Consider the following 26,985-nt stretch of genomic DNA (forward strand, 5'->3'; position numbering starts at 1 on the left):
AGCATTTAACTAGCTTATTTATTCACACATGCTTGTCATGTTTCTATAATGTTTGTTGTTTTGTCTATCTTGTCTGTGTTTTTCTTATGTTTCTATGTTTAAATGTTTTAATGCTTTTGTATTTAATGCTTTTGTATCTATGTTTTTATTTGTATGTAGCAGGTTTTTTAAAAGTGGAGCGTCTAATGGTGACCACATGAATTTCCTACTTGTGGATAATAAAGTTTACCTTGACCTTGACCTTGACCTTGAAGTGCGTCAGAAACAGAGCGCGCGCGATCAGTTTACTGTTTGTAATTTGTTGTGTAGCGTTGCCCCTCGCTGCATCCAATGTAGACAGCATTGCTTTCGTTTGAGGGCACTTAACACACTCAAGCACCCCGTAGAAAAGGGCCTGGCAGCTCGTGCCAGGTCTAGACATGGTGAAAGTTACCTGATTGTGACGGATGGCCAAATTTACATGACATATTTTAGATTAGCATTATAGTCTTTAATAGATACAGTGCCAAACGGAAGAGAAGAGGATAAAAGGGGATAAAGACAGAGGTAATGTAATGAATGAACAGTTTATCTAATTGCATAGTAGTAAGATATATAATTTAATGGCAGTTATTTTTACCTTAAACTTTAAGCTAACAATTGTTCTGAGTTCTCCAGAGGCCCCAGACCGTGTGATTTGTAACAATCACGTCAGTTTTTTTAGACGCATTCACTATTTTTATTAATTAATGTTTTACTCTACAGTTGTGGAGTTTTGAGTGGGATATATGGCATTTTTTAAAATTTATTTCCCAAAATTATTAATGATATTTATATAGGCTACAGGTTTATTAAAAGTAGCAACGTTTTATGTGAAATTAACATTAAAGAAGACATTTCGCAGTTTCATTCATGGTGAAAACATGAAATGTGCCATAGCTTACTGTAAGATTGCTGCCATCAACTGCAAAACAAATACTTTTGCTAGCGCTCAGTGAATAGTTTGTGCATGAATGACATTTGGACTATGACATCACTGTTTTATCCAGAGCGGCTATATATACTGAACAAAATTATAAACGCAACAAAACTGTAAAGCTGTAAATCTGCCTTGAAATAATCTATATCGTAAAAAGTGCTATAAAAATAAATGGGACTCGACTTGAGTGCTAGGTGTAATGCTCTTGCTATTTGTGTTTAGGCTGTAATGTGTGTGTGTGTATATATATATACATATATAAGATAAATAATCATGAACACAATGACAGGGCGAAATGGGCTGTGATGCATGGGGCACCAGGTAAAATCTTGCCTAGGGCAGCAAATTGGCCAGGGCCGGCCCTGATGAGATTCCTCCAGTTCTTGACCAACAAGGATTGAATGGGTTACAGGATGCGTTTACAGATGACTAATGTTTGAAGCCACGCAGTTTTGGACAATCTGTTCAAGCCGCTGCACAATTTTCAGATGCCAGTGAAAAGGGTCTGTGTCCTAAACAACATTACAGAATAGCTCATGTCACCTTTGTTCTTGGCAAAGCCAGATTGCCACCCCTCAGAACAGAACATCAGTTTAATTTGAAGGAATTGTGTTTTTGGAATGTTTTGAATTTGTAAAATATAACTACCTATTGTTTTATTTTTGTTTGGTTATTGTTGAAGTCTACTTCCCAATATTTCTCTTTCTGACAGACGCGGCTCGGCTCGGCTGATGGACATGAGGTCTCTGCTGACACTGTCAGGTAAAAACACAAGAGTTTATGCAGCATCATCTTATTGTCTGATAATGGGTTTCTGATTCTGTTAATATTTGCTACATTCATGTTGAAGTTTAATTCAAACCAACCAGTTTACAGTTTTCATGCAACAGAAGAGGCACATGATTTAATAAGCTTTGTTTGTCTGTTTAATTGACATTAAATTATGATAAAGGTTGAAAATTTTCCAAAAACATTATCCTATTTTATTGCAGATTTCACAGAAATATGAATTATATTACTATTATGATCATTTTGTTACACAGATTTGCATTTCACTGACAATTTTTTACAAAGATCATTTTAAAAGATTTATTTTCAAATAGTTGTTGTATTTGTAGCCAATATTTTGAACAATTTATGATGCACAATATCAGCAAAGCCAGGTCGCATTAAAGGGTTAGTTCACCCAAAAATGAAAATTAAGTCATTAATTACTCACCCCCATGCTGTACCAACCCCGTAAGACCTTCGTTCATCTTCGGAACACAAATGAAGATATTTTTGATTAAATCTGAGAGGTGGATCACTGCTACATAGGCTGCCAGAGGGAATGAAACTTGACGGCCCAGAAAGTCATTAAAGAACATGTTTAAATATTCCATGTGCCTACAGTGGCTCAACTATAAGTTTATCAAGCGACGAGAATACTTTTTTTCCGAAAAAAAAAACATAAATAACGACTTTATTCGACTATTCCTTTTCTTCCTTGTGGGCCTGAGACGAGAGTTCAAGAGATTTCCACGACGCATGCGCGAGAACTGAACAAGAAGTATTAGAAGAAGAACGTCCTCTTCTCAGTTCTCGCGCATGCGTCGTGGAAATCTCTTGAACTCTCGTCTCAGGCCCACAAGGATGAAAAGGAATAGTCGAATAAAGTCGTTATTTATGGGGGTTTTTTTCGGAAAAAAAGTATTCTCGTCGCTTGATAAACTTATAGTTGAGCCACTGTAGGCACATGGAATATTTAAACATGTTCTTTAATGACTTTCTGGGCCGTCAAGTTTCATTCCCTCTGGCAGCCTATGTAGCAGTGATCCACCTCTCAGATTTAATCAAAAATATCTTCATTTGTGTTCCGAAGATGAACGAAGGTCTTACGGGGTTGGTACAGCATGGGGGTGAGTAATTAATGACTTAATTTTCATTTTTGGGTGAACTAATCCTTTAACAATAGGGTTTGCGGGGCCGAAGCCCCAGGACCCGAGCAAGGAGTTGGCCTGTGATTGGCTGTGGAGTAGACTGGCCAATGGGAGCACCTGCACTTTTCCCAGTGAGCCAATCGCCAATACCCCATTCTTGAGTCATGATTCACCCAAAACTGACTGAGTGCGGCCGTCTCATTTCAATGGCAATAAAGCTGCAAATTAAAATTAAACATGTTGCTTCTTAGTGCAGAAATAATCTGATTTATCTTTTTATGTCACAGTGTTGTTGGCTCTCGTAAGAGAAGACAAAGGAGAAAAACCAGCAGGTAAATACACACATTTTCATTGTGCACAAGATCAGAGGAGCTGAAATGGTATATGTGGTAAAGATCAGTGCCTAAAGATGATCAGATCAGCCTGATCCATAAAACAACAAAACATCATTATATCATTACATCATTATATATAGTTCATTTATAATGAACCTCCAACCTGATTCAAAGTAATTCCTGTCGTGGTTCCTCGAGAAGTAAACGCCACAGGGTGTATCCGCTGAAGACTGGACAGCCTGACTCCTACATAATAATAAAAACCAAATAATAATAAATATAATAAGTACCAACAATAAATATAATATTACCAATAATAAAAATTAATTTTCTAAGATCCCAATGTTAGAAACCAGCAGCTTAAGTTTATTTTTAACAAGATTACTTCTGGCATATTAAATAAAAAAGAAAATTTCTTAAACAACCATGTATGAAGAACATCATGTTCATATTCCAGGATGAAAATATTGTTGTAAACTTCTTCCTTCTTCAGTGTAGAAGATTTAGAAGTGAAAACCAGGAGACTTGGGGGGTATCTTTTAAGCAGGATTCTTTATTTGCTGTAGTCTGCTTCGTCCAAAATCTTACCCAAGTCAAGTCTAACTAAGGGAACTTTACATTGTAGTTTATATAAATTTCAAGGGGGAAGGATTACATATAGGTGGAGACTCTCTGAAACAAAGCAAATGTTAATGAAATAGCAGGTGTTCAAACTTGCTCAGCATGAGTTTCACCCGGCGTGACACAAGAACAGGAAAGGCATGGCCTTCTCGTACCGAGACGGGACAGTCAGGAATATCCCGCTGGGAGCCCCTACCGTTAGCAGAGATTTCCTGGTCTCATCATTTATAAACTTTCTCAATATAAAGTACTATTGTATTGGAAATCTAAATTAAACATTTAAATAAAATTGTAATCCTACATTTCCCCCTTAGAGAGTTCTAAATAACTCTCACAAAATACAAATTTAAACACTTAAACGTTCATTCTTGTACCATGTAATCGTTAAAGGCACTTAACGCATGTTCTGTGTTTGCTTTTCTGCAATTGCATGCTTACACAGAAACAAACATGCAATTTTAGGGTCTGTGACGTCCCTACTCGTAATAGTCTTTTCTGGTAGGAACTGTGATTTTCTTGTGAGAGGCGTGATTCATATGTTGAATGAAACACTTGATACTGTAGACACATAGATAGTACGCCAGTAGAACAAACAACAACATAATTGCTATTTCCTTTATCCACAGCCAGGGTTTACCAATCAAGTTTCCGAACCATGAAAAATTATCTTCAGTCATCTGGTGTAATTTTGCCGAAAGATCAAGAATCTCTTGTTGGATTTTGTTCAAGTTCTCTGTTGGATCCATTAAAACCCGTTGCAGCACTCAGGTCCGATGATGGTCCAGGCTCCTCCTTGCGTTGAATCCAAGGCCACTCTGTTCTGTAAGATCATTATCTTGTGCGAAGCGAGAGTGTCTGTGATGTTACTGGTACTACAATCTTGATCATGTTGATGGATGACTGAAGGTTTCAAATGTGGTGGTCGGTGCGTATGGGTCCCGGGACAGTCATCAGTGGTATATGCACAGAGTAAGAAAGAAAACAAAAGACAGGAGAGCAGTATGTGTTCAAACACTAGGGTTGTAAACTTTTCCGAGTCTGCTAGACAGTAGAGCCGTATTTGTTCAAACACTAGGGTTGTAAACTTTTCTGAGTCTGCAATTGTTGTTCCCTCTTTCCCGATTTCTTAATTCCTTTGACACCTAAGGAACAGTGAGGTAAGGATGGACTAGGATAAGGAAGGCCTATGAGGGAATCTTCACCGCTGAGTTTGACCCCTGAAGCCTGTTGCATTCGGTTCTTCTCTGGGCTCCTCACTGGTTCCGTGTCCTAACCTATCTCTGTAGGTGTGGGAAACTCTGTACAGTGTGACACATTAGTCCAGGTTTCTCCTTCCCTGACACAATACTGCGGCTGCTGTAATCAACATCACTTAATGTGGTCCATGCCACATAAGAATTACTTTCAATTACTTGAGCTGAACCGTCAACAAACAACTCAAATTCTGAATTCTCTATGTAGACGGTGGGCCGAGGTGGGATTTCGTGTTTTCAGACGATCTGTGGAGATGGATAACCCAGTTTTTTATATATAACCACTACACTTTTCAACAAAGCAAATAAAAATTGTTGCCACTCACATACTTTGCACATTACTATAATATTGGTAACTTTCTCCAGGTTATTTTCCCGGCGAATAGAGCAAGCGTCTACGTGTGGGGTCCGACATGCATGACATATTTGTTGCCTTCATCCAATAGCGTGCGTCGTAAAGTGTCGTTGTTGGTGACGCGTTTGTCAACACACTGGCATGCTGATATGAAGTTGCTGTATATGCACATCTTTTCGAGAAGTGATTTTAGCCCAGTAAAGATTGAACTTGTTAACTCATTTTGCCAACTTATGCTACATGTTCAGTTTGACACAAAATGTGAATGTAGATAGAACGAGATGGAAGATAGAAGATAGAACGAGGACAAAGAGAAGAGCAGTATTAGTTGAAGAAACGGCAAATGAAGGTTGGTATTATATTGTATAGACAGGAGATGCAGTAAAAGACATACAGTGCAGTATTATATTGTATAGACAGGTGGCGCAGTATATTACAGTGCAGTATTATATTATATAGATAGGTGGCGCAGTATAAGACATTCGGTACAGTAGTATACATTTAAGAGAGTAGTATGTTTTACAGTAATATAAATTAAATATAAATGTGCAATGTATTAGCAGTAGCCTTATAAGAGCATAATAGATATTGATTTGTAGCATGAACAAACACATACAGTTATGTGCAGTGTAGTAGCAGTAACAGTATAATAGTACAAATAATATAGATATATACAGTGTTCAGTGTATCAACAGTAATATAATAAAAACATCCTGCAAAAATGTACCCTTCCAATTATGCATTATTAACATCAACAAGGTGTTGTAAACCTTGTTCTTCTTAAGCGTAGAAAAACTCAGAAGCGAAAACCAGTAGACTTGGCTTATCTTTTAAGCAGGATTGTTTATTTGATGTAGTCTGCTTCGTCCAAAATCTTACCCAAGTCTGACTAAAATCAAATACAGACTTCTTTATACATTTAGAGGGGGAGGAGTTTATATTGAGAGGGGAGAAACTCTGAAACAAAGCATGTAAATGAGCTGAGACATGAGAACAGAACGGGCAGGATTTCCCGCACCGAGACAGAAAACTCAAAGACAAAAGGTGTAACTCAGAGCCTTGAGATGCTAATCCAATCAGCATGATTAGATCAACAAAGGCAAAGCTGAACTTTGAGAAGTGACAAGAGGTTAATGTCCGACACCTTGGTTCCCTCAAAAAGGGAAAAAAACAGTGTGTAACTTTCTCAGTTAAAACACTATAGTATTGTAAGCTCAATTAAAACATTTAATAATTTTGTAATCATACATTTCCCCCTCTAAGAGTTCTAAATAACTCTCACAAAATACAAATTTAGACACTTAAAAGTTCATTCTTGTAACTTGTGATCGTTACAGGCACATAACGCATGTTCTGTGTTTGATTTTCTGTAATTGCATGCTGACACAGAAACAAACATGCAATTAGGGTCCGTGAAGTTCTTACGGATAATAATCTTCAGTCATCTGGTGTAATTTTGCTGAAAGATCAAGAATGTCTTGTTGGATTTTGTTCAAGTTCTCTGTTGGGTCCATTAACCCGGTGCAGCACTCAGGTCCGATGATGGTGCAGGCTCCTCCTTGCGTTGCTAGAATGTAATCCAAGGCCACTCTGTTCTGTAAGATCATTATCTTGTGCGAAGCGAGAGTGTCTGTGATATTACTGGTACGACAATCTGGATCATGTTGATGGATGACTGAAGGTTTCGTATGTGAGTCTCTGCGTTGTGTTTTTTTTTTCTTTCGTGATAGTTGGTTCAGCAGTGGGTCTAATCGTGTTCTTCAGGTTTTCTTGTGGCTTCATACGCAGATGACGAGGTCGGTGCATATGGTTCCCGGGACAGTCATCAGTGGTATCTGCACAGAGTAAGAAAGAAAACAAAAGACAGGAGAGCAGTATTTGTTCACACACTAGGGTTGTAAACTTTTCCGAGTCTGCTAGACAGTAGAGCAGTATTTGTTCAAACACTATGGTTGTAAACTTTTTCTGAGTCTGCTATTGTTGTTCCATCTTTCCCTATTTCTTAATTCCTTTGACACTTAAGGAACAGTGAGGTAAGGATGGACTAGGATAGGGAAGGCCTATGAGGGAATCTTCACCCCAGGGTTAACTCTCAAGCCTGTTGCGTTCGGTTCTTCCCGAGGCTCCTCACTGGTTCCGTGTCCTAACCTATCCCTGAAGGTGGGGGAACAACTTTACAATGTGAAACAGTAGTCCAGGTTTTTTTTCCCTGACTCAATACTGCAGCTGCTGTAATCAACATCCCTTAATATGGTTCATGCCACATAGGCTCTAATGGCTTGTTTCTGAATTACTTTCAATTTCTTGAGCTGAACCGTCAACAAGCAACTCAAATTCTGAATTCTCTATGGGAGTTTCTTTTACTTCCCTCGAGGGTGTGTATGTAAGCGTAACACAATCATGAGACATTTCTCCTTCATCCCCTAACAGATCCTCAGTCATTGCAGACATCATACACGAGGATGGGTTCTTGACTGGTGCACGCTGTAAAACAATGTTCGGGGCTGTGGGGGTAGTTAACCAATTTCACCAATGGGATTAGGTGACAGAAGTTTCTTTTGTTTTATTCATCAGTGTGGACACTGCATGAAGGCATTTTACATTTACAGTCTGACCTAACACCATTACTGATGAAGGGCCTGTGCTGTAGCATAACATTTAAGGCTGTGAGTTTACTTAACCAGTGTTCCCCAAAGGAATGGTGAGACTGTCACTTTCCTTTTGTTCTATTAAACAAAAATAAGTCTTTCATCTTTGTTGTAAGTTACTGGGGAAATTAAGCACTCACAGCCCAAATGGTTAACACGTCAACATGCTGCCCCAGTTTAATGATGAGGGGAGGGGCTGTTTCAGAGTAGCAAGCAGACTGAGTAGGAGCTGAGTAACATTGTTAACTTGTTTAAAGTTCTTTTTGTTTTTCCTACACTCTTTTCCCCAATGTCCATGTTTACCACAGTAATAACAACTGCTGCCCTTTCTCTTAGGACATTTGCATTTCTGTTGATTCTCTGTGTTGACCTTAAAGGATGCTGCTGCAATTTTTACTCTTGCCTTGACATCAGAATCTCTTTCCCATGCAGCTAAACTGTCCAAGTTGTTTTGCAAGGTTCTAGTGGCCCATGTGACATCTAAGAAAGGCAATGCATTTCTATGCTCTGACAAAAGACCATCAAACCATGTGCGAACTAATGGACCATTATCATTTAACACCTTCTCTGAAGTGTCCACTATTCCACTGTAAGTTACAGCTGACTGACAAAATATTGCTGTGTATTCATACACCGTTTCATCATTCTTCTGTACACAACTAGTGATTTTGGACCAGTCTATTTTGGGTCCAACAATGTTCTTCAACGCTTTCAGAACTCCCCCTCTCAATTCACCTTTTCTGGCATGTTGTAGTTCAGAAGTAACAGCAGACTCAAAACTGTTGAATTCAGATTCAATTAGAATTTGTGACATCAGCTGTGTTACTTCTGCCAACGACATGTCGTAAAGACGCATTTTACTGATCAATGCCCTTCTAAATTCAGACAAATATGTGCCTACTGAAGGTAAGCTTTGGGATATTTTTCTATATCCTTAGGTCTTAGCGCTTCGGCAACAGTTTGTTTTTGAACAACAGAAGTGGTTGGGAGGAACACTTTCTGTTCCCTCGATTCCCTGCAATCTTTTGCTAGCACCGCACCCATTGACTGAATTTACAGGCTTATCAGTTACTGATTGGAGAGCTACATCTGTTTCAAAGAAGGCTTTTAAATCAGGATAAATCTCATCTGACTGTTGGTCTTCTGAGTCACATTTGGATGAGGCCTTATGGCTCATTTTTTTCTTGAGACAAAAAACTTGAGTCTGCAATTGTTTGTTCTGTTCTTTTAATTTAGCAATACACCTAGCTTGTTCTTGTGCAATGGATAAGCTAAATTCCATGTGACAGAAAAAAATGCCTTTTATGTTTCTCTTCCTGATACATGCACCCAACACCTTCTTGCATTCTTCAATAGACCATACTTTTTCTAGGTGAATACCAAATTTCTTTCTCAAATCCAATCTCACTGACTCAGTCACTATGGAGTCCATCTGCTCCCCTAACAATGACTTGAACTAACTGTCTGTCCATAAAGGAGTAGCAAGACCACCTTTTTCAGTTGTGGGGATTAGTCTAGCATTCCTTCTAAACAATGTTGTGAGTTTTCTTTGTTGCCAACACAAACAGACACTAAAACTTCTCTGATCCACAGAGAGTACACTTGTTAACACAGATTACTGTTGTTAATGCCAACCTTCTCTGCCTAAAGCAAAGGATACACAAATTACTAGCAATTTACGCTAAAATCTTCCCTGCCTGAAAAAAACCTTTGCACTTCCCTGGCAAAGCAGAGGACAAAACAATATTAACATGTACGTTAATCTTCCCTGCCTGAAAACAGAGGGTACAATATATTAGCACTTGATGCTAATCTTCCCTAACTTTATAGAGGATAAAACACTTCCCTAGCAAAGCAGAGGGTAAACTGTATTAACATGTACGTTAATCTTCCCTGCCTGAAAAACAGAGGATACATTTCATCTCTAAAAGCAACTTTAAAGGATAACTTTAGTCTACAAACCCTACAGCTGTCTGTTAACTTCTTCTCTGATGGCGCAGAATATAAAAAAAAAAATTTTGACTGGTTTTTCAACTGTTCTTGAATGGAGTGAAACTCACCAAATTTTTGTTGTATAGAAAGATTCCGCCTAGAAATCTTGGTTCAGCTTGAAGTTTTCAATCTGGAGGAAGCTGGAAAGATTCAGTCTGGCAATCTTTGTTTAGCTGGATGTTTCAAAATTCAGTTTGGAGACTTAGTCAGCTTTGTTGAGATCTTTGAGCTTTGAAAAGTTCATTCTTTGTTGAGTTTCAGTTTCTCCACCCGGGTGACGACACCATCTGTTGTAAACCTTTTTCTTTTTAAGTGTAGAGACTTGGCTTATCTTTTAAGCAGGATTGTTTATTTGCTGTAGTCTGCTTCGTCCAAAATCTTACCCAAGTCTGACTAAAATCAAATACAGACTTCTTTATACATTTAGAGGGGGGGGTGTTTACATTGAGGGGGGAGAAACTCTGAAACAAAGCATGTAAATGAGCTGAGACATGAGAACAGAACGGGCAGGATTTCCCGCACCGATACAGAAAACTCAAAGAAAAAAGGTGTTACTCAGAGCCTTGAGATGCTAATCCAATCAGCATGATTAGATCGACAAAGGCCCAGCTGAACTTTGAGAAGTGACAAGAGGTTAATGTCCGACACCTTGGTTCCCTCAAAAAGGGAAAAAAAACAGTGTGCAACTTTCTCAGGTAAAACACTATAGTATTGGAAGCTCAATTAAAACATTTAATAAATTTGTAATCCTAGAAAGGCCAGACACCTAAATGCTGTGAAACTGGTTTATTAACCATGTTAAGGGAACAGGTGAAACCAATATATGGAGAATGAGTTTTCCCATGCTGAAAGTTTCAAACCATTTCTTTAATCAGTGATGTGGGGAAGGGTGCAGAACCTCAATCTTTTTTTAGTGGTAGAGGCAGAGGATGGTGAGGCAACTCCAGTAAAAACACGGGCTCTGAGGTCTAATGCCTGTGATCTCTACACGTCCAAGCAGGCCCCACACCTGCTTCCAGTACAATGCATTATTTGCAAACATGAAAATTACAAGGTTCAGACACATAGCAGGAAAAGGGTAAAAGAAAAAGTAATACAGTGTGAAACACTCCATGCCGGGAAATTGCTTCTCGCCGCTGAAGGGAGAAGGGAGTCTCTCCTTCTCCATATCCAAGACAGGGACTTGGTGGCTAGTGAAGCACGGTATCACTTCACTTGCTATCGAGATTATACCCGGTACCTGACGACACAAAAAAATTAGAGAACAGAAACAAACATCTATGAAAATGGATACAAGCACTTCTGCAAAACAGTCATTGAGGAGAGGCTTTTAAAACACCGCGAAGTGCTTCGACTTTCATAGCTGAATTTGCTATTCAAAAAAACTGTGGAAGAAACAGAGGGAGTGAACATTGCAGCTTATAAGGCACATTCACTTAAGGCAAGACTTCAAAAGTCTCATCCCTTCTTGAAATTCCTGAAGGCATCCACAACCTTTCTTGTATATTTTGACAATCTGTCAGCTGACGTGATTGTGCATGAAGTTGCTGTCTCCTCTGCTTCCTCCTCATCTGAAGAAAGTGAAGGAGAAATTACAAGTCAAGAAGCTATTGAAAATGCCACCATCAACACTAATGATTCTCGGGTGTTATATCATGCAGCAATGATACTCAAAGAAATCATTCAAAAAACATCAAAAAGATCACCAAAGCTTCCATGGCCTCCCACAGCAGGTGACCTCACACTGGAAAATGCCCTGAGTGTAGTGCCTCACCAACTTTTTAACTTTATTGCATGGACATCAGGAATGTCATTAAAACCATCAGATGAACGTGTTGATGTCACTTCAGAGGGAAGCAGAAAGATAATGTGTCCACTTGTCAGGACATTATTACCTTGGCAACCAGAGGACGGTGGCTCATGCCAAAACAGTGCTCACTTGCAATGGCAGTTCAGCATATGACTGGCTCTGCACAGCTTATAAGGTTGTTAAATGGTCTGGGTCACTGCTCATCCAATTCCCAGGTCCTTGAGCATGATACTGATACAAACATCAGTGCTGAAGTGCCAGTGACTCTAGTCTGGGATAATAATGACTTTGGATAGGAAACTCTTTCAGGTAAAGGGACAAAATAATTCAGAGGGCCATAAATAATAATTCAATAATAATTCAGAGGGCCATAAACAGTTATACAGCATCCTTACCAGACACATTACCCAGACAATGAACACGAGAACGGTCTGTTCATCCTCCTCCACTGAATCTTTCAACCTACACAAGAGGAAAGCGGTCTCGTCCACAGAATTTTGCATTGAAGATAGATCTCCAGCAGGACCAATACAGATATGCCCAAACTACCGGCAGAAGAATTGATGCTGCATTCTTTTTACTGAAAGTACCTGAGGCCCAGGGCAAAGTCCTTCCTGGATGGACAGGGTTTAATATCATGTTAAAGGAAGACACAGTCCTGCCATCTACATATGTTGGCTACCTGCCAGTGATTGACGCCAGCCCAACTGATCTCAACACTGTTCACACCATCCTGAGCCGCTCCATTGCCATTGCTGACAGCTTGAAACAAAAATAAGTTGTTATAGTGATGGATCAAGCCATATATGCCAAGGCCCAAGAGATCCGTTGGCAAACAAATTGTATTGAGGATGGGAGAGTTCCACACAGCAATGGCTTATCTTTCATGCATAGGAAAGTTGCATGGTGATGCTGGCTTTCAGGACATCTTGATCGAGTCTGACCTGGTGGCACCAGGCTCAATCGATGGAGTGATCTCCGGCCATCACTAAAACAGGAGCATACGGGCTCACAAACTCCTGATGGAAGCACTCCAGAAACTGCGCTGGTGGGCATACTTGGACACACTGACAAAAGAACAAAATGCAGCTACTTTAAAAGTAACAACAGATATGCAGGATTGTTTTCCCTGTGAAGAGTTCAAGGTCATGCTAACATCAGACACATTTCAGCAATTACTGCAAGGTTATGGAGAATTTGTGGTGAAAAACAACTGTAACCACACATTCGCATTTTGGAGCACATACCTTGACATGATGGAAAATTTACTTCTTTTCATCAGGGCAACAAGAGAGGGGAACTGGGCTCTCTATTTGTCCACTGTGCAAAGTATGCTGCCCTGATTTTTTGCCTGTGACAAAGTAAATTATGCCAGGTATTTGACGGCATATTGGGCTGAAATGACCAACCTGGAAGACACACACCCTTCAGCACACCAGCAGCTTCTTTCAGGTGACTTTGTGGCACAAAGACATCAAAATCATGGTTTTGCCGGCACTGCATGTGATCAAGTCAATGAGCAAACAGCCAATCGTGACTCAAAGACAAAGGGAGGCATCAGTGGGTTCTCTCTTACCCCTTTTCCACCAAGGCAGAGCTGCTGCTGGTTCGGAGCCAGAGCCTAGTTTCAAATCGGTTCTTTGTTTTTCGACCACCAAAGCACCAGCTCCGAACCAGTAAAAGTGGTTCTTAAGTAGCAGCAAATCATTGCTGTTCTAGAAGTAAGAACCGCTTACATCAGCGGCTTGGGGCGGGGTTACCGTGACCAACAAGACAAACAGAAACTGGTGACCGCCATTTTTTAAATAGCAGCTAATCGTGCCAATAGCAGCTCGATTGTAATCTCCGTTAATGCAAGTTACGGCGAGCTGCACGAACCTGCTGGATTCAACGTGTATGGATACCGATGTAGGTTTGCAAAGCCATGAGCATAAATAGTAACGCAACGACCGCCATTGTTGATGAAAGGCTTGTTCGAGATGCATCGGAGCGGCATGGACTGATCGGAGCTGCGGGAGTGTTTGGAGAGCATACGACTCCTTCTGCTTTTGGATCGCTCTCGCAGTTCGAGATTCGCAGTGCCGAACCATCTCAAACAAGCCTGGTGTGTTTGTGTGTGCCGCGCTAGCATTGCTGGGCAACATGAGATGTATACAGTGACGTAAAATCTGGCTCTGTGATGGCTCTCTAGCCTGTGGAAAGGCAAACCGGTTCTTTGAAAGCTCGTCAGTCGAACCAACTCCGAACCGGCACTAGCTCTAGCTCTGAATCAGCACCTGGTTCTTGTTGATGGAAAAGGGGTATCTGAACAAGGGTGCAGTTCACCGCTGGACCCTAACACAACATGAGCGGGCAGCAATCACTTTTGAATGCAAAACAATGGCAGGAAAGTGCCCAGTAGGACATCTTAACTCTGAGCTAGACAACACCCGAATGCAGAGAGATCTGGCTGATGTGATGAACATTGTGGCCACTATCCAAAATATGGTTAATCCTTTTGACCCATTGCTGGATGGAGAGTCTCTTTGTCACATCTCTTCTGGCCAACAGGCATCAGAAAATGTTGCCACAGATTTACTAGGGGCTAAACAAAGAGGTGTAATGGCACTCACTGAATTCTGTGAAAAAAGGATTGTCAATGGCGAAGCATCTTTCCATGACCCTATAAAGAAAATGAAAATGAAAACATTCAAAGACACTGGCCAAAGTACAGTCTCAAAAATTAGAGGAAAAGAAATCACCCTAACATCACATCGCAACTTGTTTGCAAGGCTAATTGTTGTGGGCAGTGTTAGGCAAATTAACATTGATGAAATGCTCACTTACAGTTTGGGTCCTTTACCACAGTCAATTACCAACTTTGATGGGTCTCTGGTCAAAACCAACAAAGCAGCCCGCCTGCAACAGTGAGTGACATTCCTGATGGCTCAGTTTGGATTTGGGATGCTATGGCTCTGGTGCAACAACTAAAGCCACAGCCAGCATTTGGGTTTTATGCAGATCATGTACTGAGGACATTAGTTACCTCAGCTAAGGCAACCAAGTCAACAGAGCATCATTTTGTATGCGACACATACAGCGACCTGAGCATCAAAAATGCTGAGCGTAGTCGGCGCACAGAACAGGGCTACCAAAAAATCAAAATATATGGAGATGACCAAAAAAAAACAAAGCAGTGGAAAAAATTCCTGGCATGTGGCCAAAATAAAGAAAACTTAGTGGAGTATTTCTTCCAACATTGGAGCTCATCTGCAAAGAACATAATTGACAATATAACCATCATTGTTGCACATGGAAGCAAGTGTCACGCAATTAAGATGAATGTGAGCTATACTGACCTTGAGATACTGGAACTCGAAGACCTAGAGACAAGTGAAGAGGAGGCAGACACCAGAATGATACTGCACGCGGTCCATGCAGCCAAACACAGCCGTGACCTGGTAATCAAGAGCCTAGAAACTGATGTCTTTGTGCTGGCTCTAGCTTTCTGTAGCCACATTGATGGCCACCTCCATTTCCATACTGCCAAGGGGAGAGACACACACATTACTGACATTACCAAGCTACATGCACATCTTGGCGAAGACAAATGTGATGCCCTTGTAGGTCTGCATGCCTTTTCTGGATGTGACACTGTGAGCGCTCTGCATAAGGTTGGGAAAGCAAAAGCATACAAAAAATGAAGCTCAAAAACAGAATACATCACTATGTTTAAAGAACTAGGAACAAGTTTCACCCCATCACCAGAACTATGTGAGGCTCTGGAAGCTTACACGTGTGACCTATATGACCAGAAGGACTGCCAAGATGTCAATATAGCGAGGGCTAAACTGTTCAAATTAGGTAAATGTTCTGAGAGAGACTTACCTCTAAACAAAAGATCCTTGCATAAACACATCCAGCGGGCAAGCTATCAGGCTGCAGTACACAGGAGTCTTGAGTGCATGCCAGACATTCCTCCTCCTGTAAATCATGGCTGGAAGATGGTAGGAGATTTCTACGGAGTGGACTGGATGACACTTCCGCCAGCTCCAGAGGCCATACTGGAACTTGTGCACTGCTCATCTAAAAAAACAAATTGTGTTACGGGTAGATGCACATGTAAACTGCATGAGCTGCCATGTACAAACCTCTGTCAGTGTGTAAACTGTGACAATAAGTCACTTGAAGATGACTAGGACACATCTTGTTATGTAAATACACATGTGGGGAGGGGTGTGTGTGTGTTGGCTACTCCAGCAGAAGTAAATCTGTACGATGTTTATGTACATTATAACTCTGCTTGTTTGATAGCATATGTTCTTTGATAGTCTAATCTTATTTCTATTACATGCAGTTCTTCTTGAGCTCTTAGCTCTCCGGTTACAATATTGGCTGCTTGCTGACCCTTTAATGTTATGTCAGATGTAACTGATAATTAAATATGTCTTATACATCCAGAGGTTCATGTTAACCTTAAGTTTTTGGCAAACGTTTGCAAACCAGTCTGAGGTAATTATCCGCTGACATACAGTGGAGCTGTAGCCTATGTGAGTTGGACGAAGTGTTACCGTTAGAATTAAATACTTAAACTTTAGACCAAATCAAATATGTAATTGCATGATGCTAGCCAGCTGAAACTACCCTACTTAAAACGACACTAACGAGACGCTTACATTCATTTTAATTCCAAAATCTAAACCAAGCCAATCTCAAATATATATATATATATGTATATGAGATTAGCTTGGTTTTGATTTTAGAATTAAAATGAAGGATGCATAAATCTACTAGTAATGTCGTAGTTTTGGTTCAGACTTGTGACCTAATGTTAGACATGCTAGCTACTGCTAGTTAGCCAGCTGAAACTACCCTACTTAAAACGACACTAACAAGACGCTTACATACGTTTGAACAACACAGTGTACAAAACAAAAAAATTTCATAGATATCATATTCTAATTAAATGAATACTTACAATCACAAAAACAATGTCCTTGATGATTGTCACTGTGCTGCCGCCGCAGATGCTGTTCGTGTCTGGCAGCTGAATCATCCGTGTAACAGCTGTTCTAAATAAGCTACATCTGATTGGTTAATAATAATCCTGTGTAAGTATCTTGCCACGCTATTGGCTTGACTGATATAGTAGACAACCACGTTTGCCTGCATATTTACGGTCGTGCATTGTGATTTCGGGGGAAAATGTGCAATAAATGGGAGTGGCAATACTGTTCATATCGTTGAGAATAAAACAACCGTCCCAACTTTACAAATTCAGGTTCTCCCTCCATGGGGATCATCCATTTCGAAAAGTAAAGCAGATACGGGGCCTCTGCCCACCGTCTAATGGGAGTTTCTTTTACTTCCCTCGAAGGTGTGTATGTGAGCGTAACAAAATCATGAGTCATTTCTCCTTCATCCTCTAACACAACTTCAGTCACTGCAGACATCATACATGAGAATGGGTGATGGTACTGTGAGGGTGGTTAACCAATTTCCCCAACGGGAGGAGGTGACAAAAGTTTCTTTTGCTTCATTCATCAGTGTCGACACTTCATGAAGGCATTTTACATTTACAGTCTGACCTAACACCATTACTGATGAAGGGCCTGTGCTGTAGCATAACATTTAAGGCTGAGTTTACTTAATCAGTGTTCCCCAAAGGAAGGGTGAGACCGTCACTTTCCTTTTGCTGTTTTAAACAAAAATAAGTCTTTCATCTTTGTTCTAAGTTACTGGGGAAATTAAGCACTCACAGCCCAAATGCTTAACACATCAATAAGCTGCCCACCGAGTTTAATGACGAGGGGAGGGGCTGTTTCAGAGTAGCAAGCTGAGTAGGAGCTGAGTAACATTGTTAACTTGTCTAAAGTTCTTTTTGTTTTTCCTACACTCTTTTCCCCAATGTCCATGTTTACCACAATAATAACAACTGCTGCCCTCTCTCTTAGGACATTTGCGTTTCTGTTGATTCTCTGTGTTGACCTTAAAGGATGCTGCTGCAATTTTTACTCTTGCCTTGACACCAGAGTCTCTTTCCCATGCAGCTAACCTCTCCAAGTTTTTTGTATGGTTCTAGTGGACCATGTGAAGTCTAAGAAAGGCAATGCATTTCTATGCTTTGACAAAAGACCATCAAACCATGTGCGAATTAGGGAGCCATTATCATCTAGCACCTTCTCTGAAGTGTCAACAATACCACTGTATGCTGCAGCTGATTGACAAAATCTTTCGGTGTACTCACAAACAGTCTCATCTTTCTTCTGTACACAACTAGTGATCTTTGACCAGTCCATGTTTGGGTCCAACAATGTTCTTCAATGCTTTCAGAACTCCTTCTCTCAGTTTTACTTTTCTGGCATGTTGTAGTTCAGAAGTAACAGCAGACTCAAAACTGTTGAATTCAGATTCAGTTAGAATTTGTGACATCAGCTGTGTGACTTCTGCCAACGACATGCCGTAAAGATGCATTTTACTGATCAATGCCCTTCTAAATTCAGAAAAATCTGTGCGTACTGAAGGTAAACTCTGGGATAGTTTCACTATATCCTTTGGTCTTAGCACTTTGGCAACAATTTGGATTTGGACAACAGAAGAGTTGGGAGGAACACTTTCAATTCCCTCAATTCCCTGAGATCTTCTTGCGACACATACCTTTACTGAATCTACAGGCTTATCAGTTACTGAATGGATTGCTAGATCTGTTTCAAAGAAAGCTTGTAAGTCAGGATAAGTTTCATCTGACTGTTGGTCTTCTGAGTCACATTTGGTTGAGGCCTTGTTATGGCCCACCTTAGTGTGCAATTGTTTGTTCTGTTCTTTTAATTTAGCTATACACCTAGCTTGTTCTTGTGCAATGCATAAGCTAAATTCCATGTGACAGAAAATAATGCCTTTTATGTTTCTCTTCCTGATACATGCACCCAACAACTTTTTGCATTCTTCAATAGACCATACTTTTTCTGGGTGAATACTAAATTTCTTTCTCAAATCCAATCTGACTGACTCAGTCACTATGGAGTCTATCTGCTCCCCTTACAATGACTTGAACTCACTGTCTGTCCATAAAGGGGTAGCTAGCCCACCTTTCTCAGTAGTTGGGATTAGTCTAGCACTTTTCCTAAACATTTTGTGGATTTCTTTGTTACCACACAAACGAGCACTAAAACTTCTCTGATCAAACAGAGGGTACACTCAAAACTGATCAACTATTGTTAACCTTCCTTCAAATTACTAGCACTTTATGCTAATCATTCCTGCTCACAAGAACAGAAGATAAACAATTCTTCTCTGCTGAAAACAGAGGATAAACCCATAACTTCTCTGACAAAGCAACGAATAACTAGTTATGAATACTCATCATAATGTATTCAACCTTCCCTGGCAATCAGAGGAGAAACCCCTTTGCTAACGCTCTTTTAACAGTTGTTAACTTTTCCTGATTAAACAGAGGATGCAGTGTATTTTCCAATAGTAGTCGGACAACCTGGCGTTACAGCAGATGTGTCTCTTATGAGTCTGTTTTCTTTCTCTCAGTGTCTCTCCTGCCGAGGTTCCCAGATGTGTTTGTTGGAGATGATGTCACTCTGGCCTGTAAAGGAGGGGGTGGACCGATAAAATGGTTAATTAATGGAATACCACTATCACATCAGGATTCTTTGATGATTCTCACAGCAGTGACATCCAAAAACAACGGGAATTATGAATGTGAGCGGGCAGGATCAAAGAGCGACCCATATAGACTCACTGTGGAAGGTATGAACACCATCCTAAATAACTCTAAACATTCCCTCACAATCATCTGTTCCTCCTGCTGTTCCTCATCTCTCTCTCTCTCTCTCTCAGAGCTGGAGCCTCACGCTCAGCTCTCTCCATCTATAGGTGGCGCTGTGATGACCAAAGGTGGTGGAAGAAACCTGGTGCTGCAGGTGGACGATGATCCGACTGGCTGGAAGTGTTTTGTGTTGCGGGGGAAGAGGGGCTTCATGCTAGGAACCACTGTTGATAAGATGAAGAAGAGGGCTGTTATATTTGCAGAATTGAAGGAAGCAAAAAGAGCCACTTTCTGGTGCAAGAACGGCACACGACGAAGCAATGCAGTGACACTGAAAATGACAGGTGACTCCTTCCTCTTTTCCCTGTAGGATTTCAGATCATCTGTGTAGTTAAAGGGAAATACAAAAATACTAATTCTGTCATTATTTACTCGCTTTCATGTAGTTCCATGATTTGTAGATTATCTGTATCCATGCAATTAAATTCAATGGAGTCCAAAACAACACTGGATCCCACTGAATTTCCTAGAAAAAAAATTTCTGACCACAAGTTGCCAACTAGTTCCCATCAGTCTTACATGCTCTTGAACATGTTAAGCAAGTGATTATTTGACAATAATTAAATCTGAATGTAATAGTCATGTTATAGACCATGTTCTGTGGTTAAGATTAAGGATTTCTGACTCCTTGAATCAGGTCCTTCTCAAAAATTACAAACAATATCCTCTCAATAGCTTCCATAAAGAGCCAAGAGACTAAACTGGAGAGCAAATGGAAATGATTCTCAGATGTTGAGAAAAAGACACCTCACATCTGACACCTCTATAGTTGCAGGGCGAATCTTAATATAAAGTCTAACAATTCTCCAAGATCAGGGTTTATAGCTCTATACTCCTACGGTATGGCAACTATTTACTCATTTGGATCACAAAGACAAAGTTGATCATTATAGATTAAATTCCCCAAATTCCAAGATTCATATTTTCCAGTGCTGACATTTCCTGTTGAATCCATTTTTCTTAAACAGCCAATAGCCTGTAGTTTATGTCAGTAACACTATGATTTGCTGCTTGGTTGCATGAGGGTCTCTTATTGAGAGCATTTGATTGGACAGAAATTTTAATACACCTGTCAGGGCAACATGATGTCATCAGTATATGAATTCAAAGCCATCTTCAATATGATGGGATCTTTAAATGAAGCATCAGCAGTGATGATGGATGTCTGACCTGTGTGTCTGTGTGTCTCAGAGCTCAGGGTGATGTTGGAGCCTCCAGCCGTTCCTGCACTGATGGGGGAGAGTGTGGCTCTCAGGTGTGCAGTCTGGGGGGGGAAAGCGGAAACTGCCATCTTCTATAAGGATAAGTTGTTAATCGCAAACATAACGAAAGACACATATATCATCACCAACGCCACACAAGATCATACCGGACAGTACAGATGTCACGCCACCTACAGGTACAGCCACATCAGTGCAGAAGCTGCCTTGCAGGAAGGAGATTCTGATGCCCAGGAGTTAAACGTTATAGGTAAACATTACAATCACTGCCTCACCTCACCCCTTCATTTATACACAACCACTACTAGATAGTACTAGAACTAGCCATGGCATTTATGTAAGAGTACCATGTGGTTCTATATAATAATAATAATAATAAAACATAACACATGTTAATATATATTTAAGCACAAGATTTATAAACAACTATACACAATATATATGTATAATGATAATAACTCACTGTATAACAAATAAAACTAATAAAGCAACCCATCACATCTTTCTCTTTTGTTGTTTTCACTGGCTGCATGCAAAAGCAAGCATACCGCTTCACCAGCACAGTCCGATTCATGAACAAATGACTCTTATGAGTCAACTCTTTTAATGAATCAGTCAGAATGACCCGCACGTTATCGAGTTCGAATTAGTCTAACAAATTACTCACTGAATCTGTCAGAGCGGTTACATTTATAAATTTGTCAGATGCTTTTATCCTTATCAGGATACGCATTCACTGGGAATTTAACCCATGACCTTAGCTAACGATAAGTACATATCCTACCAACTGAGTTTCAGGAACAACCACTGAATCAATTATTTTGTAAGTCATATTTGTGTGTGGTACAGGTGGGCCTCCTGCTACTACAGTGTATTCAACGTCTCCTGAGAGTCTGGAGTGTTTCTGCAGAGACTGTCCTGCCGACTGCACGTCCTACTACTGGTATCACACACTTCTTAATGACTCATTTGCACGCCGAAAACTACCTGAAAATACAGACATTATTACCATAAAGGAAGGAGGACTGTTCAGCTGCCGGATGAAGTGTGGGAAAGGTTTCTCCCGTTTCAGCAAAGTTTACAAAGGTACCTAAACACACACACACACACACACTCCTTAGACACACACTCCTTGTTCAATAGCCAGTGTTTAGTGTAATTAAAATTCTGTTGTATTTTTTTTTAATTCATATTTTAAATGAGTTTTTAGGGTTTATATTTTTTATTTTTAATAATTTTGTAGTGTTTTGATATTTTTATTAGTTTTTATTTAATTGGCTAGAAATGTAGCTTTGGAACTTATTGAAATAAAATAACATTTAATTTTAACTCCAGTTAACACTTATTTTATTTCAAGTTAATGATTTTTTTAATGGTTTATTTTTAATGAGAAATTATTTTCTGCGGTAATCAACAGCAGAAACGTTTCTCACGAGTGTCTGCTACACCTAAAAGTTTCACGCCAAAACAGAGGCACACAGATCTGCATGAACACTTTCGTTTTCCTTGCATTTTAATGTTGACTGTACTGATGTAGGGTGCACTGATGCACAAGACGCTTTCACTTCTCACTTCACGATTGTGCACTTCTAAAAATTTTTCTAGCATGAAAACTTATCTTCTCTCTTTCTCATAGCAAAACCACGGCCAGAGTCTGTAAATGTGCTGCCCATCATGGTGGCTGCGATTCTGATGATTCTCGGGGTGTTGATCGTGGTGCTGATCGCGCTGAAGCGCAGAAGACGTGGAGGAGGCAGTGTTCAGGCGACCGCACAGGGTAAAGATAAGAAGAAAGATGGAGACTATGAGCAAATCCAACTCACCGATCAGGCGGTTTACCACACGCTAGGCGAGAATAAGGATAAGGACAAGGCCGACGGGGGTTACGAAGCTTTAACAAAGAGGCAGGAGGAGGGGATGTACCACACACTAGGCGAGAATACGGATAAGGTCAAGGCAGAGGGGGGTTATGAAGCCCTAAAAAAGAGGCAGGAGGAGGGGATGTACCACACACTAGGAGCTGCAGAAAGTCAAGGTCAGGGTGAAGGTCAAGGTCAGAGTGAAGGTCAGGGTGGGTACGAGGCTCTTAAGAGCGTGAAAGCCGAGGTGTACCAAACACTGAGTTCAGCCGACTCAAAAACACCGGCAGGAGAATCAGAGGTTGGGTATGAGCAGCTTCCTCAGAAAGACAAAGATTATGAGGCCGTAGCAGTAGAAGAAAATCCATATGAAGAACTGAAGGCCGGACAACAGGATAAGAAACAGATGAGCAAAGAGAAAGAATGAAGGAACCTGTAAGAAAGAGCATCACATTAATGCTAACCAATAGTCAAATTGCTAATCTTCTTATCTCACAATTCTGACTTTTTTTTCTCAGAATTGCGAGTTTATATCTCAACATTTTGACTTTATAACTCGCAGTGTTATGAAGTCAATTGCAAGATTTATACTAGCAATTGTGAGAGAGAAAATACAGAATTGTGAGTTTATATCTCGCAATTCGGATTTCTATATCATACAATTCTGGGAGGGGGGGGGGGGGTTAGAATTGTGAAATAAAAGGTCACAAATACCTTTTTTATTTTTTATAGTTAATCGAATACAGGGATACTCGACCCCAAAATGTAAATTCTCACATCATTTACTCACCCTCATAGCCTAACGTTACTGTCTCAGTTGTATAACTTGCTTTCTTCAGATAAACATGAAGATTTTTAGAAAAACAATCCATTGTGAGTAACGTTAGTCTATAATGCGTTACAGGACCAAAACCAGACAAAGTGAACAGACGGTAATACAAAAGATCGCAGCTAGTGATGAATTAATGTCTTCTGAAGCTAAACAATAGGTGTGTGAGAGAAAAATATGAATATTTAAAATTTTAAACTAATATTTTGACTATAAACCATAGCTTCTAACGTTAGTCAACTGTCACAACGTTTAGACCTAACGTTACGCTTGAGAAACTCGCGCGAGAAGTGTGCCGTGAAATCACAGCCGAGTGCCGACCGTTACTTCTCGAACGAGTTTCTTCGAAAATCATGAGCGAATTTTCTGTGGGCTATTTAATATAACAAGGCTACAATAATAGCCTACTTTGAAATAATAAAATGTAAACAAATTTGGCGGGGATAGGCTACATGAAGACATGGGCGTCGGAACCATTGTATATGGGTGGGACAAGACCCAACCACGTTTTAAGACCAATGATATTGGACCCACTGACTCACTTCTACCATCTCTAATTCAGCGTATATGTCTGTTCACTTTACAGAGCGCCGTCAGTCAAATCCATTCCACTTGAGAAAAGACCAAATAAATTTAACTCCATTCCACGTTTTAGCTACAGCGTTGATTTCCACGCTGCTGGTCAAATCCATTCCACCTGATAATTCAGAATCCCAGCAAACACTTACTTTTCAGGCCAGACGAGCCAATGCGCATGTGCTGTCCCAAGCGCGAGTCTCATGTTCCTATGGGAACCGGAGCTTCTTACAGTTAGAATACAGATCATACGAAGATTAAAACGTTTAAATAGACATATCAAGTAGTAATTAAATAATGTATATGAATCGTAGTTGATTATTGGCTATTAAAGCTGGTTTGGTAGCTGAGACGCGCAGAGGCACGTACGCGCTGTTTGATATGTGACCGTCACCGTGCTGTGCTTATTCCATTCATTCGAGTAGCCTATCATATTGTACAAGGCTTAAATCATTTAAATATACATACGATAATATACGACATCATATCGTAGAACATGCAGTAGCCTATTTGAGTTGATATTACTCTTGCCAAGCTCTGAATTCTGAGAGAAGCACGCATAGACGGATTTGCGCTCGTTTCATTTTTACTCATTCACTTCACTCATTATCGCATAGAGATTTTAGAAAAGGTAGGGGAACACCCCTAATCTACTCCAGTAAAAAAATCTGGAGAATGACCCACCCACATTTTTTTCATGCCCATGCATGAAGATGCTCTGGAGAGTTAACGTGACTTTTAACTTCCACCTCCAAAAAGATCTCAGACAATCCGCTGCAAACTCAGAGATCTGACTCCATTCTGATCAGAAACGAAACCTTACATCAAATTCCTTTTGCTTCAGACTCAAATCTACAGTGAGTTTTGTCCAGACGTTTGTGGCGAAGAAATAAGGCACTTCACCTTTAAAGAAAGAGTCTGATAAGTAAAGAAAGAAGGAGAACATTATATAGTTAACACAGCAAACAAGATTACAGTTACAGATCCACATTCACAGTTTTAGACATTTTCTTGCAGTTATGAGAATAAGGAAAGAAAGTTAGTTTTGTGCAATAAAGCTGAAGGATTAAAACCACACAAATCTAAAGGCTATAAATGTAAATACTATTACCATCATGCATAAAAAAATGTTAAAACCCACACAAAATAGCCTACTTGATTCATCTTAGGCATTTACACATAATTACACAGAATCAGTTATTGTGAATATCTGCGTGAAGTTAGTTATTGATTGTACAGTTTATGCTATTAAAGTTTATCTGTGGAGCTGAAGAGCACGTCATAAGCAAATGTTCTTATTTCTGAGCTTGCTAATAATTACACTGGTTTAATAATAGATTTAGGCTATTAGCAATTATATTTCAAGTAATTCTCAGCCTCATTTAACACCTTCATTATGCATTTGAACACTCGTTTATTTGGACTATTTCATTCTTTCATCATGCTTATTGTTAGATCTTAATTATAGCCTAGTTATTGTGTTGTTGTTAAATATTTTTATTCATGCACGTTGTTTTGTATGTTGTTGTATATGTTGTATATGTAAGAACTTAAAAAGCAATACATTTTCTGTTTGCTTAATTGAAGATGTATATCAAAATGACCACAGCTGTAGCCTATAACTGCATGCCCTAATAAACTTCTATTGCAATGCAACTGTAGTTTAGTGATTCTCCACTGAAAGGCAAACTGGTGCCCAGCATCAAATTCAGGTTTGTTTGTTTCAACCACAAGAGGTCACTGCAGGATTGATTTGGTTTTCACTCTCTGGTTAGTCGTTTTGCTTTTGCCAGTGATTATACAGTTTATCCATGTTCCTTGTAAAGTATATTTTTTTGTAATTCTGAGTGTTCTGATTAAATGGTGTATAAATTCAGCTTTGGTTTGTTTTCTCTGGTGAAACCTGATACGAATACATTGCTTTTTCCTGACTACTTGCTGACATCTGCATCTATAGTTTGACCATCATTTATGGATCGCAGAAATTGATCCCTTCATAACTCCACTTCTGATGCATTATCACCACAATAATACACCAGATTATGATATTATAAATGTGAATCCCAATTGCAGATTAAGAACTCCCAGAATACCTACTAGGGTGATATCAGCTAAATTGGGCCACTTTTTGGTAAACTGTTTGGGACAATAATACAATACCATATATGCCTTTTCCATGCGTTTTTATTAATAATAACTGTTTTTGATAATTTTGTGTTGAAATTATGTAATAAAATATAATTATTTTGGCCCTACAGTTCTTGAAACATCAGCTGTGCCAACTTTTTTTGCATGAGAAGTTTCAGGTACAATGGGCCAGTCAAACTGCAAAGGGAAATAGTAATTTATCATCAATTTTAATTTTAAAACACAATTGCTTATACAGCCACATAACATTTAAACTGCATTAAACAAATATATTCATATGTGCCATTAAAAAAACATTTTTGGTGCAAACCTACATATTCAAATGTGCAATTTAAAAAAGTCCATTTTGGAATAGCATAGATCAGTGAACTGATGTCAGTGGTGTGTGTGTGTGTGTGTGTGTGTGTGTGTGTGTGTGTGTGTGTGTGTGTGTGTGTGTGTGTGTGTGTGTGTGTGTGTGTGTGTGTGTGTGTGTGTGTGTGTGTGTGTGTGTGTGTGTGTGTGATGAAAACATTTTTCAAACACAGTCTTTGCAAATGAAACCATCGTCATCACAGATACGATTCTCTTCACCGCCCCCTTCATCCTCTCGACTTTCCACAGATTGTTGTTTGGCCTTCCTTTCCATCCCTGTTTTATCTTTGTA

At 39.7% G+C, this 26,985-nt stretch overlaps 2 protein-coding genes and 1 long non-coding RNA gene across 6 annotated transcripts in view; 2 read left to right on the top strand and 1 right to left on the bottom strand.

Annotated features, from left to right (window-relative positions):
• Positions 1–26,985, top strand: part of LOC143727017 (uncharacterized) — a 122,339-nt gene that overhangs the window by 82,525 nt on the left and 12,829 nt on the right. The gene's annotated exons all lie outside the window — the stretch shown is intronic.
• LOC143727326 (uncharacterized) lies at positions 1,612–19,750 on the bottom strand. 2 transcript variants are annotated; one of them, XR_013199467.1, is made up of 4 exons: positions 19,621–19,750; positions 19,360–19,464; positions 3,376–3,458; positions 1,612–1,713 (listed from the first exon to the last, which is right to left on the bottom strand). It is a non-coding gene; the product is annotated as an uncharacterized LOC143727326 (long non-coding RNA). The 2 variants fall into 2 exon arrangements; XR_013199466.1 differs by lacking the exon at positions 1,612–1,713 and having other exon boundaries at positions 3,334–3,458.
• LOC143727214 (uncharacterized) lies at positions 1,627–25,847 on the top strand. Of its 3 annotated transcripts, none has more exons than XM_077219277.1 (8): positions 1,627–1,720; positions 3,165–3,209; positions 19,410–19,628; positions 19,719–19,991; positions 20,899–21,177; positions 21,777–22,013; positions 22,564–22,962; positions 22,993–25,847. In XM_077219277.1, exons 1-8 carry the CDS (start codon positions 1,690–1,692, stop codon positions 23,211–23,213), a joined length of 1,704 nt encoding a protein of 567 aa, XP_077075392.1. In that variant the 5' UTR covers positions 1,627–1,689; the 3' UTR covers positions 23,214–25,847. The 3 variants fall into 3 exon arrangements, with proteins under 3 accessions (XP_077075392.1, XP_077075393.1, XP_077075391.1); XM_077219278.1 differs by having other exon boundaries at positions 1,629–1,720; positions 22,564–22,980; positions 23,029–23,355; XM_077219276.1 differs by having other exon boundaries at positions 1,629–1,720; positions 22,564–25,847.

This window comes from Siphateles boraxobius, unplaced genomic scaffold (genome assembly GCF_051911475.1).
Source record: "Siphateles boraxobius isolate OS27281-9 unplaced genomic scaffold, OSU_SipBor_1 12, whole genome shotgun sequence".
NCBI classification, from domain to species: Eukaryota; Metazoa; Chordata; class Actinopteri; order Cypriniformes; family Leuciscidae; genus Siphateles; species Siphateles boraxobius.